Below are 14,694 nucleotides of genomic sequence, written 5' to 3' on the forward strand. Positions count from 1 at the left end.
AATGCTTAGAAGCACCTCGGAAATAGCTAAAATCTACATCAATTTAGGAACAAAATCAATTTTTTAATACGAAAAATATTCACTCTAAACAAAATCTAAAAAGATCCTCTCTCTCTCTCTCTCTCTCTCTTCCTACTTCCAAAACTTTGTGAAGCAAACAAAAAAGGTAAATGAAGAGGATGAAGTATTATTGGCACTGCTTCCAAAATTTTATGAAACAAACAGAAAAAGTACTACTTCCACTACTACCTATTTCATCATTCTAAAAGTTACTTCTTTTAATTACTTCTTACTTCTTCTACTTCCATCAGTCACCCTCAACAAATTTTAGGTTTAAAGTTCACTTTGTATTAATCTTTTCTAGTTTTTTTGGATATTCAAAAAAAGTTCCTTTTCACAAGTTTCCTCTGTTTTTTTCTTGGTGAAATTATATATTAATAATGAAAATTTAATTGCAGGAACATCAATGGTGCTTAACATCCATAGGGCACCCAAGGGCTAAAGATAAGTTTATCATACGCATAACTTTATGTTCATACATATGCTTTACACAAAGCACTAAAGTTTTTGGTCTGCTCCTTATGGCTATAATCAAATTCTTATACACAAATTCAAGGAGTATCTCATTCTCTTTTTCCTTAAAGATTAAAGTTAAACTCATCAAGAAACCAGTCAGTGTCCCAACTTATCATGGATACTCAAATCTATGAATAATATACGCATAGAATATACTATATCATTGAGAACCTTTAGTACTCGACTAAATAACTCTACTAACTTCATAAAAAATACGTCCACATTAAACTTTCTTATATTAGAAATGATGATAAATAATGGGAGAATCAATTTAGAAATTCATCGAAATTGATTGAGTCGGAAAAATGGTTGATTATAAAAAGAGAAAGGCTCGCTTCTTTTATTAGTGTCATGTAGGGCTGAGCATGGTTCGGTCCAAACCGAAAAAACAGACCGAACTAACCCGAACCGACCCGAAAAAATTAGTTTTATGAGTAGGGCGGTTCGGGTCGGTTTGAAAACTTTTCAACCCAAACCAACCCGAACCGACCGAATATAGTGCAATACTACACATTATGATCTCAAACCCTACCTGACCCATCCCCAAAGAGTCAAAGACTCAAACCCTAAACTCATTTTCTGAATCATTATGGGTTGAAAACAATATCATTATATCAGTGTTTAATGCTTCATAATCTCCTACTTTGTTGATATCCCAAACCAACCCGAACCGACCGAATATAGTGCAATACTACACATTATGATCTCAAACCCTACCTGACCCATCCCCAAAGAGTCAAAGACTCAAACCCTAAACTCATTTTCTGAATCATTATGGGTTGAAAACAATATCATTATATCAGTATTTAATGTTTCATAATCTCCTACTTTGTTGATATTTTTTTTAACATAGTTTGTTGTTTTTTGATAAGAAGTTTGATGAAGTTAGAACCGAACAAACCGAACCGAACCGTACCAAACCGACTTGCAACAGTTCGGTTCGGTTTTGAATTATAGACGGTTCGGTTCGGTTGTTCAAATTTTGATAAAAACCAAACCGAACCGACCGTTGCACACCCCTAGTTGTTGGCGGCATACTTGTGGGGGCCACAAGCTTTGGAGAATTGCAAAGTCCAGTGGATAAGAGGTCATGAGATTGAAGAACCCACGTGCTCTTGGAACCCACATGAAGAGATTGGCCACGAAGTTCTGGAAACCGTGTTTGAGGATATTGTTTAGCGGACAAAAGCAAGGCCCACCCGAAAACAACTTTGAAGCTATAAATAGATTTATTTGTGCCCTAGGTACGAGTGCGCAAGGAGAGGTGCAATTGTGAGGCTGCGGTAAAGGTGCAGGAGCTTGAATTTCGGCTGTGAGCATTGGGTTTTGTGCAGAGGAATAGTTTTGCGGCTGAATTTGTGCATCTTTTGTGAGAGATTGAGAGATTGTTTGAGGGTTTAAATTTGAGAGATTGTAAACCCTATTTGTATTCTCTTTACAACAAGTGGTATCAGAGCCCAGATTCCAGATCTAGGGTTTGGTTGGAGGAGTAGATCAATTTGGAGGCCCGTTTAGGACTTCGTTGGTGATAAAGGTGGGATCTTTTGGTAAAGACTCTATCTTTCAGTTTTGGATCTATTCTTTGTTCGTTGGTGCGTAAGATGTCGGGGAAAGAAGGTGCTTCGGGTGTCGAGGGTGGTGCTTCTGGCGTGAAGACCATTCAGAGTTTGAATATCCACTCTATGAAGATAGATGTGGAGAAATTTAATGGCACAAACAACTTTGGATTATGGAGATGCGAGGTTTTGGATGCGCTGAACGCGCAGAATTTGGAGGATACATTGGAGTTAGATGGCAAGCCAGATGAGATTGAAGAGAAGGTTTGGAAAAAGATGAATCGAACGGCGTGTGGTGTGATTAGGTCTTGTTTGACTCAAGATCTAAAATATGATGTGATGAATGAGACTTCTGCGAAGAAGATTTGGGAGATTCTCGAAAGCAAGTATTTGACCAAGAGTGTGGAAAATCGCTTGCATTTGAAGAGGAGACTTTATCGTTTCCAGTTGAAGAAGGGAACCTCCATTAGGGATCACATGAACCACTACACAAAGCTTCTTGCGGATTTGACGAATGTGAATGTCAAGATTGAAGATGAGGACAAGGCGTTGCTGTTGTTGAGTTCCTTGCCCGACGAGGAATATGAGACCTTCGTCCTTACTCTTATTAATGGGAAGACATCCCTTTCGTATAGTGAGGTCACTACTGCATTGGTGAATTATCAGCTTCGGAAGAAGGATAAGGAGAATTCGACTGAGTCGGTAGCAGAGGCGTTGGTCGCAAGAGGGAAGAATCCGAACCGAAAGAATTGGAAGTCACAGTCTAGAGTAGGAAAAGATCAGTGTGCTTGGTGCAAGGAGACTGGTCATTGGAAGAAAGACTGCCCAAAGCTCGACGAATGGATGAAGAATAAGCAGAAGGGAAAAGGGAAGCAACCATCATCAGAAGCAAACATCGTATCGGATGGTAATAATTCTGACTCTTCTATTTATTCGCTTTCTATCAGTCCTACAGATAGCTATTCGGAGGAATCTGAATGGATGTTGGATAGTGGTGCGACCTATCATGTGTGCCCTAGAAGGGAATGGTTCTCCAGTTTTGAGAAGCTGGTGGATAGTGGTGTGGTGTACATGGCTGATAACCGTGCATGCCAGATCCTTGGGATAGGAAGAATTCGCATAAAAATATTTGACGGGACTGTTAGGGAGCTAAATGATGTGAGATATGTTCCTTCTTTGAGGAAGAACTTGATCTCGATTGGAGCTTTGGTTGGAGAGGGTCTGAAGGTTCGTGTTGAGGATATGGTTCTCGAGATTGTGAGAGACTCTCGTATTTTGATGAAGGGCGTCATGAGGAATAACCTGTATTACTTGACTGGAGGTATAGTGACAGGTGGAGAGCTGGCAACTTCTGTTGATTCGACTAGACTGCGGCATTTGGGGCTTGGCCATTCCAGTATTGATTCCTCGCATAGATTGAAAGATGGTGCAAAGACCTGCAGTTTGAAGTCCAGTGAACATGTTGATGTGAGCAAGAAGACCGAGGTGAAGTGTGGCACCTCTATTCACCGTGCTAAGGGTCGTTCTGGAGGAGTTCACGTGGATGTTTGGGGACCTTCCAAGGGGGTATCATTGAGAGGTAATAGAAGTTTGGTTTCCTTTGTTGGTGGCTGTTCTAGGCGTGTTTGGGTTGCAACCAAATCCCCATTTGGAGAAAGTCCTAGTAGTCTCTAACAAATTGAAGAAGTGTGTAATAGAAAGAAAGGTGAAGGTACTCCATTCTGGTGGGAGGTACAAGATGGACCTGTTTCTGTATTGGAGCCGAGCTCACGGCATTTCGAGACACTTCGTTGGAAAGGAAATCTTGGGCCAGCTAGATAGGGTGACAAATTTGGAGAACCGTACCTTGCTGGAGGAGGATCGGTGTTTGATGTCAAGCAATGGTCTGCAGAAGAGTTTCTGGACAGAGGCTTCGACATATTTGGGTCATCCTATTAAAGAGTTGTCAACTGCTGTGATTGGAGGTAAAACTCCATTGGAAGATAGGTCTGGTAGTGTCACTTTGGTTGAAGCTTCGATGAGGAAGCCAATTGACTCTCAGCAGGTGGAGAGTTTTGGACAGACCTTAGAGGTATCGCAGCGGGTGGAGAGTGATGCTACTCCACATTGGGTGAAGATTACTCCAGATCATTCTGCATTGGTTTGGATTCCAGCTGAGGTGACACAGCGTGGAAGTCATTTTGATTCGGATGCAGATGATGAGTTGGGTTTTGATTCGAGTGCAGCTGATAGATGTAGCTTGGATATGATCATTGGTTCACCTCAGGTGGAGGTGTTTGAGGCCATTGGAGGTGCTATCAGCCGCAGAGTTGATGATATTAGAGAAGGGTTGCGAACTCTTCTAGTGGATTGAGGCCTTTGGAGGCTATTTGGGTGAACTACGTTCGGCTTAATTCCTTGGGCAAGAGGATACGTAGGCAGTCTTTATGATGCAGCCGGTTTTGGATTTTAATGGGGGTGAGATCGATTTGGTGAGTTGATACTGACATTTGGAGAGTGTTTGCATTCTCATTTGGGTTCTCGACTTGTTATGGATTGAGTCTGTTGTCGTGAATTGTTTCACGGTGTACTGGACACAACAAGTGAGACATTTGGTTTGGTCGGTGTCGGCTCAGTTTTGAAAAAACTTCACCGAGGTGGAGAATTGTTGGCGGCATACTTGTGGGGGCCACAAGCTTTGGAGAATTGCAAAGTCCAGCGGATAAGAGGTCATGAGATTGAAGAACCCACGTGCTCTTGGAACCCACGTGAAGAGATTGGCCACAAAGTTCTGGAAACCGTGTTTGAGGATATTGTTTAGCGGACAAAAGCAAGGCCCACCCGAAAACAACTTTGAAGCTATAAATAGATTTATTTGTGCCCTAGGTACGAGTGCGCAAGGAGAGGTGCAATTGTGAGGCTGCGGTAAAGGTGCAGGAGCTTGAATTTCGGCTGTGAGAATTGGGTTTTGTGCAGAGGAATAGTTTTGCGGCTGAATTTGTGCATCTTTTGTGAGAGATTGAGAGATTGTTTGAGGGTTTAAATTTGAGAGATTGTAAACCCTATTTGTATTCTCTTTACCTCTATTAGTAGATCCCCCTCCTTGCCCCGTGGACGTAGGCAGTTTGCCGAACCACGTAAAATTGATTGTTTGAGTTTGTGGCCATTGTAATAGTTTTAGGATCCCTCGACGCGCAGTCCTAGAGCTGACGAGAGGAAGAGCAAATATCCCACTTTGATGGGATATTAGGCTTTCAGATTCTTGTTCCCTTTGAGAAACAAGAATTCTTATCGATCTTTCTCTCTTATTGTGCACCAGAAACTCTGCCGAAATTTCCGCTGCGCACAACAACCTAGTGTCATGTGTTTTTCTAGGTGAAGGCGGTTACTTGTTGATCGTATCAGAACATTTATATGGTGACTTGATACGAGCAGAGTTATTGCTTGTTGAAGAGCTCTCAAAGTTTCAAATATATCGATCATGGAGCGGTTTCAGCAGAAATGAAGCCCCAGGCCAGAGTGAAGGTTGATGATATTGAGCAAAGTTAGATGTGTGAGAAGCGTGAAGGGGAGTAAAATTAGAGAAAATTAGATGATCAATACTGGTTATTATTTGTATTGTCATACGTGATATGTATATATTGTTGTAACTATAAATGTATACAACCCTCAATTTACAGAATTTTCATGTTTATCTAATGCTTGAGTAAGTTGCGAGCGCTTGCTTTTTCCTTTTTTTTCTTTTTTTCTTTTTTTCCCCTCTCTGTGTGATATGGAAAATCTCGTTTCTTATATTTATTATGATGCAACAACTAAACTAATATTAGTTCAACGAATAGAAATAGGGAGAAAAATTGTGTGTGTTCTCTTATTCTCCTATTTTCTACGTTGGAATTTCTGGCTGCTCATAAAACTACTTGTACTGTTCTCTTTGATGACATTGATAACAACTTTTTCTTTTTTGCTCTGTGGTGATATTTTATTTTGTTTTTAATAGGTATTAAAATTACTGGTATTGCTCTCTTTCATGAAATTGATAATATCTTCTTCTTCTTCTTCTTCTTTTTTGCTATGTGGAGATAAAAATCAATAATCTCCACCTTGGATTTGATTCCTAGATATCACATTGAAGATATATCATTGTCGTCTTAAAACTACCTCTCCCTCTAATATTTCTATTGCTTTTAACTTTAACCGAAGTGCTCGTACTTCTAACCGGAACACATGCACCCAAAACAGGATGATCGTGACCCTTGTTGTCACCAACCTCGCCATGACGCTTCCACCTCTTATGTGTACCAAGAGATCTTCACCACTATACCATCAGAAGCAAATAGAACATGCTTCTCCTCCAACTTGAACCTCCAGCTCCACAAGCATTGCTCGTCTCAAATAAATCGATGCGCCTTTCCTACTCCACCATACGAGCCAAATGCCTTCATCCCTTCTATTGATTGGCCTGCATTGGATATAACCGCTCATTGCCCTACATCTCCCTACAAGTCCAATGCCACTGTCTCAATTGCCATGTGTCACTTTCTCATACCCACTTCCAAGCTCCACCTAATCTGGCAACATCTCCTCGAGGTTACACATATCAACCAACTCGTGCTCCTGCGATGACCCCCATAATTACATGATGACAACTGGCCCCTCTAAAGAGAATCGTATAGTCCAGCACAACACGATGCCCTCTGATATGATTCAATGATTCATACTCCCTGATAATGGTGATGTGGAGCTGCCGATGATGTCTATCTTACGTTTAAATTAACATGTCTAAACCCTCATTACTTTTTATGCGTTCAACCAATATTGTTCTTCAGAACTTGATTCATCCATACATAATTTCTCGCAATTCTAGTTTATGTCTGATGCATGTATGTAATTAATGAGTGTAAAATCCCCACTGCAGGGCTCAGAGATCACCACTAAAGTTGAAGTTGATAAAAACAAATTATGTATTCCAAATGAATGTTTGCCGACAATGTAAATTAAACAAAAAAGTGGTGAGTCCAAGCCACTGAATCTGATCAAATTGCACTACGCACTTTGATCCAAGATGAATGGATAGTCTGCCGGCTACTCTTATATAATACACTGAAATTTGGTGCTTTATAAACTATAATTCCATATTTCGAATCCCAAAAAAACCCATGAAAGTTCCATCATTTGAATAATGATGAAAAGGAATCATGATGTGGTGTGCACAGGTAGCAAAAGCAAAAGGTCACCACAAACTTTGAACTTGTGCAAGCAAATTATTTGATTTGAAAAAGATATTGAAGCGAGTCAAGGGGGGATAAGCTAGACACCCACAAGCTTACAAGTCAAGGAGAAGCCTGCGAGGATCCTCAACTACATCCTTGATCCTTCTAAGGAAGAAGACAGCCTCTCTTCCATCAATCAATCTATGATCGTAGGTCAGTGCAATGTACATCATCGGCCTTGGAACAACTTGACCGTTGGCAACCACTGGCCGGGAGACAATAGAATGCATACCTAAAATAGCTGACTGCAAATCAAAAAATAAAGATAATGAAGGGATGCCATTTCAGTTCGAGACTCACAAAATAAGCATGGAATAAATTATAAGATAAATTTCACAAAAAAGTTGGGGTGGTTTTGCATAAAACTATCATAAACTTATTTTATTTGAGAAATACATAAAATACATTGTTTGAAATTGTTGCTGATGGAGTTAATGGCTAATAGATAAGCATCACACATGTGAAGCGCATAACAACTTACCCTAACTGCCGTCAGACATGATAGTTTAGTGAAAAAAATGATCAGGATAGTTTTCTCTAATAAAAAAATAATGGTGCTTTTATGAAAAAAAAAACCACGAAAGTTCATGGCAGTTTTGTGAAGTTTACTCTAAATCATAAGATGATAGAAGAGAATACCTGTGGGGGATTGATAATTGGGGTACTTAGAAGGCTTCCATAGACCCCTCCATTTGAGATAGTGAATGATCCTCCAGCCATTTCATCAATAGATAAAGTGCCGTTGTTTGCCTTCTTAGCTAGAGTATTGATCTCTTTTTCTATTTCTGCGAAGTTCATTTTATCAGCATCACGAATAACTGGCACCACGAGGCCCTGGAGAAGCAAAAAGTTAAATGAGACAAAATAATAGAATGTAAAACTATAACATTTTGCGCCTTTGCTAGTGACAAGAAATCAGCAATGCAGCATTTAACACCAGAAATATTGAAATATAAGCTCTTCAGTCTTCAAAAGATTAGAAGGTTAACAAACCTTGGGAGTACCAACAGCAACACTGATATCAACATAGTCTCTATATATAATATCTTCGCCATCAATGACCGCGTTGATAATTGGCTGATTCTGCAGTCCGGTAACTGCTGCCTGATAGTATAATGTGAAATGTGTGTAAGTAGGATGGCAAATTTCCATTGAGATTTGATGTGTATAAAAAATTGCATACCTTAACAAAGCCGGACATGAACCCCAATTTTACGCCGTGTTTCTCAACAAACGCATCTTTATAATCAGAACGAAGTTTCATCAGGTTTGTCCTGCAGAATGTAATCTAGAATGAATAAAGAACAAAAAAAAAACCTTTACGTAAAATTTTGGAGTCAGCCACATGGACCCTATTCTTCAAATCAGTTGATTTAGTTATGAATGAGCAGAATAAATTGTCTGTGAGAAAACATTCACGAGAAGTAAAAGGTTCACACAAAGAATATAATAAAGGATAAGAAAGTTGTTCATAATTAATACAAAGCACATAGTCAAACGTGCATCACAAAACCTGAAACAGTTACTAAGGGTTATTGGTAGTTGTTTAGTCAATAATCACTAGTTTTGTCCGATAGCATCGACCAATACATTATTGGCCAAACTAGCTTATTTAATGTTTATACTTTTTGTTCTTGCTATATGCTACGCTTTCAAGTTTCCTCAAGACTGATTGTGTAGTTAATACCAAAAAGAGTATAAATTTTAGGCATTTGGTCTTTTCCATGTGGTCATATCCTGTACTTTTTATTAAATATGTTTTTTTAAAATCTTTAATCCTGTTTTCAATGCCATTAACTTCTTTTAGCTGAAACCACGAAATCCCACACTTGATATAATAAAATGCAGGATAATTGGAAACTAAAAGGAAATATTTCCAATCATGTTTGATGAGCATAGTGACAACAGATAGGAAAAAGAGTATCGTACATGTCAACTTCATTAAATGTAGTTAGCATAGCATATGTGTTTTGAGAGTCCTTCAAGCGTGTAGCAACTCGTTTCCTGAGACGACCCATGGGAACCTGAAAGTAAAAAGAACTCGGAACTCGATCAGTTCACAACAAAAGCATATATATGTATATGTATATGTATATTATTAACATAACATGTACCATCTATTGAAAAGTCACAGCAAGCCTTACTCAAAAGGCCCATTTCCTTGAAGTATAGCTGATAGAAAATGCTGGTTTCATTTACTATTTAAGCTGGGATTTGAGACAAGATTTTACTCCAAGTGCTCTCATACCATATTAATTCTATTGAAAAACTTAAGCTAATATATGGTTGGCTGACAACTACTTTATACTAAAATGTCAAACAAAATCAAATTTTCAGACATTTAACCTTATATTCATGATAAAAGCTACCCAGAAAATAACATGGTGAAACTTACTCGTCTCTCCCTATCCTTAGGAGGAAGTTGTGGCTCAGAAGCAGAGGCTCGAGTAGGTGCAGGAGACGCTTCTTTTGGTTTCTCTTTGATAACATCTTCCACTTTAGGCTTTGGTTTCTCTGCTTCCTTAACTACAGGGGGAGATGGCTGAGGAGCACCTTTATCCGATTCCTCTGATGGGGCAACATGGGTATCGGTTGAAGCAGACTTTGTGATGACAGCAACCTTAGTTCCAGGCATCACAGTGTCGCCTTCCTTGGCTACAAACTGTCAAAAATATATATTGAAGTGCAGTAAATAACTGTAAAAGCATACAAATAGAAGCAAAATGATTTCACATGGACCTTGGCATAACTTTATCATGGGATATAAAAACAAGGAAAAAATTATGAGTCGCGTTAGATGGTTAAAAACCTTTTCAATTATTCCGGCTTCAGGACTTGCAACATCAATAGTCACCTGCAAAAAAAGATAAAATATACAAGTGTCTCAGAACTACATCGAATCCCAAGTTTCTTACGTCAAAACTACTGAACAAATGGAGAAGAAAGACAGAGGTCGGCCTAAGAGAACTTGATTAGAAAAAATTAAGAAGGATAAGATAATTATAAACATAATAAGAGGAGATAGCCCTCAACATAACGGAGTGAAGGAGTAGGATTCATGTAGACAACTCTAAAAATTTGGGATAAAGGCTTTGTTGTTGTTGCATCAAGATTACTTAATTCTTAATAAAAAAAAGGGTACCTTATCAGTTTCGACCTGGGCGATTGGTTCATCAACTTCAACCCTATCACCAGGTTCTGTTCCAAATAAGATAATTATGAGGTCGATTGAAGGCAATAATTTTAAACTTATGAGTAGAATTATAACAATATGTGTCCACACGCACACAAATACGAACATACAGGTCTGTATCTAAAAAAGTGCCCATGCATGTGAGTGCATGAGTACGCATGTGCGGAGAGATGAAGCAAATAATCTCTGTGAATGTAAGCAGAAAGAAAGGAATGCACATACTCTTCAAGAATGTGGCAAGAGTTCCATCAGTTATAGACTCGCCCATAAATGGAACGACAGCATCAAAATGCTCACCTTCACCACCAACAGGAAAAGAAGAAAATCATAAGCAAAGCTTGACCACTTATTTGAACCTAGAAAATTGACATGCTGAGAATGATGAAATGTTATGAGGCCCTACCATTATCTGAAGAAAATGACCTGCTCCAAATACGATATGGAGAGTCCTTTGGAAGAAACTCAATAAATTCCCTGTATAATTTAATAAGTCCACAATTATGATGAGGTTCAATAAACTGAGAATATAGATAAAACCCTAATTATGCACTCCCTCTTAAAGAGAAAATGCAAAAAAAAAGCCCACTGCTAACCTCCTTGGTTTCAAGTTCATAGGTGTCTTGGGGCCTAAATTTAAACATTATGTTAGTCTTGTGTAGCTCGATTATGATCAATCAATTAAACCATACACAAAAGTTACCTGCAATATAGCTGAGATTTCTGACATGCCTGTAACTTCTGAAAAGGAAACATGTCTGCACAAATGTTACAATGGTAAAGATTATCTCCAAGATCTCCAAAAGTGGTGAAAAATTGATTGACAAATCCAATAACGATATATGGCAATGTTTTAGAAAGCGCTAGGCGTTTCTAGGTGCCAGACCTAGCGCCTAGAGCCCAGACACTTAGGCGGACGCTTAAGTGATACATAGATGGTTTTAACATCGAGAGAGGAAGGATTATATTTGGAGATTCAAATCATATCCTCAACGTTTTACTTGCGATAGACTTGCACATATTGTTTTGATCTCCGGTACATTTTAACCTGGCTAGCTCTCTTCAACCATTACTATGTTTAAGCGAGGAATATATCTCTTTCTAACACCGTATAGTCCATGTAAGCAGCCCGTTCTCCCCTAGGCACTCCCAAGACTTAGAGGGGCAGCCTAGGTACCGCTTAGGTTTAAGGCGGCCTAAGCGGGCCGCCGTAGACGGCGTGCGCAGACCTCTTTTTAACACGATATATATGGAACTTTAGGTGGTAAAAAACATGGAGGATTAAATATCAAATTGTGAACACGAAGGGTCTTGTTCTACTTTGGTCAATACATATTCGAATAGCTCACAGTAAACAACGAGTCAGCAACCAGAATACGAATGATATATTATATATATATATGTATATATATATATTATATATAATATAATATAGTATATATATATATATATATATAGTTCAGACAAATATGGGTCCATGACTCTTGATGACAACAAATGTAGATAACAGGCACATCTAAAAAGATGTAGCAGCATGACCTTTCAGACAGATCATGTATCAGTTGCATCTTTTGCAGGTGATTCTGATAACTCATCTCACTGGAAACTCTCTGTCTGCAATGGGAGTAGAACACGGGTCTTATACAACAACATAAATCTCCAATGGCTACCTGAAGGCATCATAGGCAATCACAAATTGCATGAACCTATAATGATCCAACCTAACAATAATTTTCTGAGAATACAGATTATACATCAAACTAGTTTTCTTATTCCATATTCATATATTCTTCTTTATGTTTAAAATAACTCATAATCTAAAGTGTCTCCTTAGCGGAATATGGTTTAATTGCCGCCTTATTCAACTTAACCCACTAAACCGATTCAAGGACCCACTGCACCACCTTGTTCGCCAGATTAATCCACAAGAATGAACCAGCTTATTTTGCCAACTCAAATGTCATCACGCGAAGCAAGTTCACTTCCTCTAAAATTCTAAAGCACTTTTGACCCAACAGACGTAAGATAAAAGTCTCATCTCGATTTCGTCTTAATTTTCAACATCAACCTCACCATAATTAAGGTTACAAGGCAACTAAAGGAGAAGATAATGACTCATCAATGCTCTTCCAAAACACCAATTTCCGTGCTTTCAGTTCTTGTTAACTACCGAATCTCACTTAACCTAAAACTATATCTAATCTCAGCAATTAAACCTAACAAAGAATAGAACTTCCGTCCAATCTTACCAATTAATCCCCAGCAAATTAAAACTAGCATGAAAACCCTAACCTCTAGAGATCGACAGAAAATTCACAGCATGAAACTAGATCGAATCAAATCCGAACCATTCATTCACATCAAAGAGAAACGAAAAGAGAGAAGAGAGAGAAAGTTTACGGCGGCGGGTCGACGAACTAGTCGCGCGAGATTCGACGCCATGGCGGAGATCGATCAAAGCTGAAGAAGACAGACGCCTACAATTAAATTAAAAAAGAACAAAAAATAGATCGAGAGACGAGAACGAAAACCCCAGAAATTTCATTACCTTTTTAGGGGAATTCAGAGTTTTCCTTTTCTTATTATTATATTGTTTTTTTTTTCGTTTATTTGTTGTTTTCCTCTGTATTTGTCTCTGGTGCGTTCGGTTGCGTTCTCGACTTCGGTTCTCGGATTCAGACTTTTGGCATTTCACTCTACTGTTTTGAGCTTTTCGATATTAGTTCTCGTATCTTTAACATTTTGATATTAGGCTCCAAACCTTTATTTTTTGAAAATTAGTCTCCCGAATCTAGCAATTGTTTTGGAAGTAGTCTAGCATATTTTTAAACTTGTCCTCGAAATTTTATAAGTATTTTGAAATTAGCCCCTCTAGTGAGCACCAAATTGAAAGATTTGGGGAACTACTTTCAAAATACATAAAGGATTTGTGGGACCAATTTTAAAGTACTTAAAGATTTGGTGGACTACTGCAAAGTTTGAAGGTTTTAGGGGACTAATATCATAATAGGAAACGTTTGGGGGACTAACAAAAAAAGCCATTTGGTTTATTTTATTTTAACTGTTTACAGTTTTACTTCATTCTACTGTTTCTGCTTTTTCGTTTAATTTATTCTTTAACCTAGTCTATACTATGAAAGAGGATTCCTATGTCAAAATTTTTGACTGTTATTTTTTTCTTCTTAATTAAAAGTTTTGACATAGGAATCCTATTTAATGCATAAATTACTTAATTAGTTAATTACGTTTACTAGGGAAAAACTCAAATGCCCATTATTATTGAATAAGTAACAAACGTAGTAGTAATAATTAGTAATAATGATGCCCCCCCAACCCAAAAGGCAACCCAAAAAAATTTATGATATGATTGCTATAAAACTTAGAGTTACATTTTCCTTCTACATAGCAGTCAAGTCTCTTTTGATGCTATATTAATAAGAGCACCTAGATTCGTCATATCTACTGTTGGACTTACAAAGGTGGAGTTGTCAACCAAAACCTAATTTCTCCACCAGCCTTTCAAATTCTATCTCTTTGAAATTTAAGCAATTGATAAATTCTCACAAACTGCTCTAATTACCGATATCTCTCCAACCCGTAGCACTCCATGTTCAAAATCCACTCACTTAACCAGAAACCTAAAATTTAATATCTAGAAAGCCCAAAACACAATTGCTTGAGCATAAAATCTCATTTAGCAAATGGTCTTCCTTCATCCGGTGCTAATCCAGGAGAAAAAAAAGGCTTCTCGAAAGTGGGGGGGGGGGGGGACGGAAAACTGAAAAGGTCTGAAATACATGCTCTTTGCATGTAAATTTATTGGTTGCATCTGTTGTGCGCAGCGGAAACGAAGGACGACGAACAAGATAGGAGAACAAATCAACAACCAAACACAACCACCACACCAGCAATACACCAAATTTACGTGGTTCGACAATGTGCCTACGTCCATAGGACAATGAGGGGGAAGATTTCACTGAGAGAGAGAGAGAGAGAGAGAGAGAGAGAGAGAGAGAGAGAGAGAGAGTACAAATAGGGTTTACAATCACTTAATAATCTCACAAAATAACCCTCAAATAAAACTCTCAAATCCCTCACAAATTCTCCCTTTCTAAGTGCTCAA

At 38.4% G+C, this 14,694-nt stretch overlaps 1 protein-coding gene across 1 annotated transcript; it reads right to left on the minus strand.

The window, feature by feature from the left end:
• LOC109825699 (dihydrolipoyllysine-residue succinyltransferase component of 2-oxoglutarate dehydrogenase complex 1, mitochondrial-like) lies at positions 7,049-13,266 on the minus strand. Its single transcript, XM_020392573.1, has 14 exons — positions 13,120-13,266; positions 12,972-13,031; positions 11,275-11,329; positions 11,168-11,201; positions 10,978-11,048; positions 10,797-10,871; positions 10,524-10,579; positions 10,191-10,235; positions 9,777-10,043; positions 9,311-9,405; positions 8,565-8,655; positions 8,375-8,485; positions 8,021-8,215; positions 7,049-7,626 (listed from the first exon to the last, which is right to left on the minus strand). Exons 2-14 carry the CDS (start codon positions 13,011-13,013, stop codon positions 7,435-7,437), a joined length of 1,329 nt encoding a protein of 442 aa, XP_020248162.1. The 5' UTR covers positions 13,014-13,031; positions 13,120-13,266; the 3' UTR covers positions 7,049-7,434.

This window comes from Asparagus officinalis, chromosome 10 (assembly GCF_001876935.1).
Source record: "Asparagus officinalis chromosome 10, Aspof.V1, whole genome shotgun sequence".
Lineage (NCBI taxonomy): Eukaryota > Viridiplantae > Streptophyta > Magnoliopsida > Asparagales > Asparagaceae > Asparagus > Asparagus officinalis.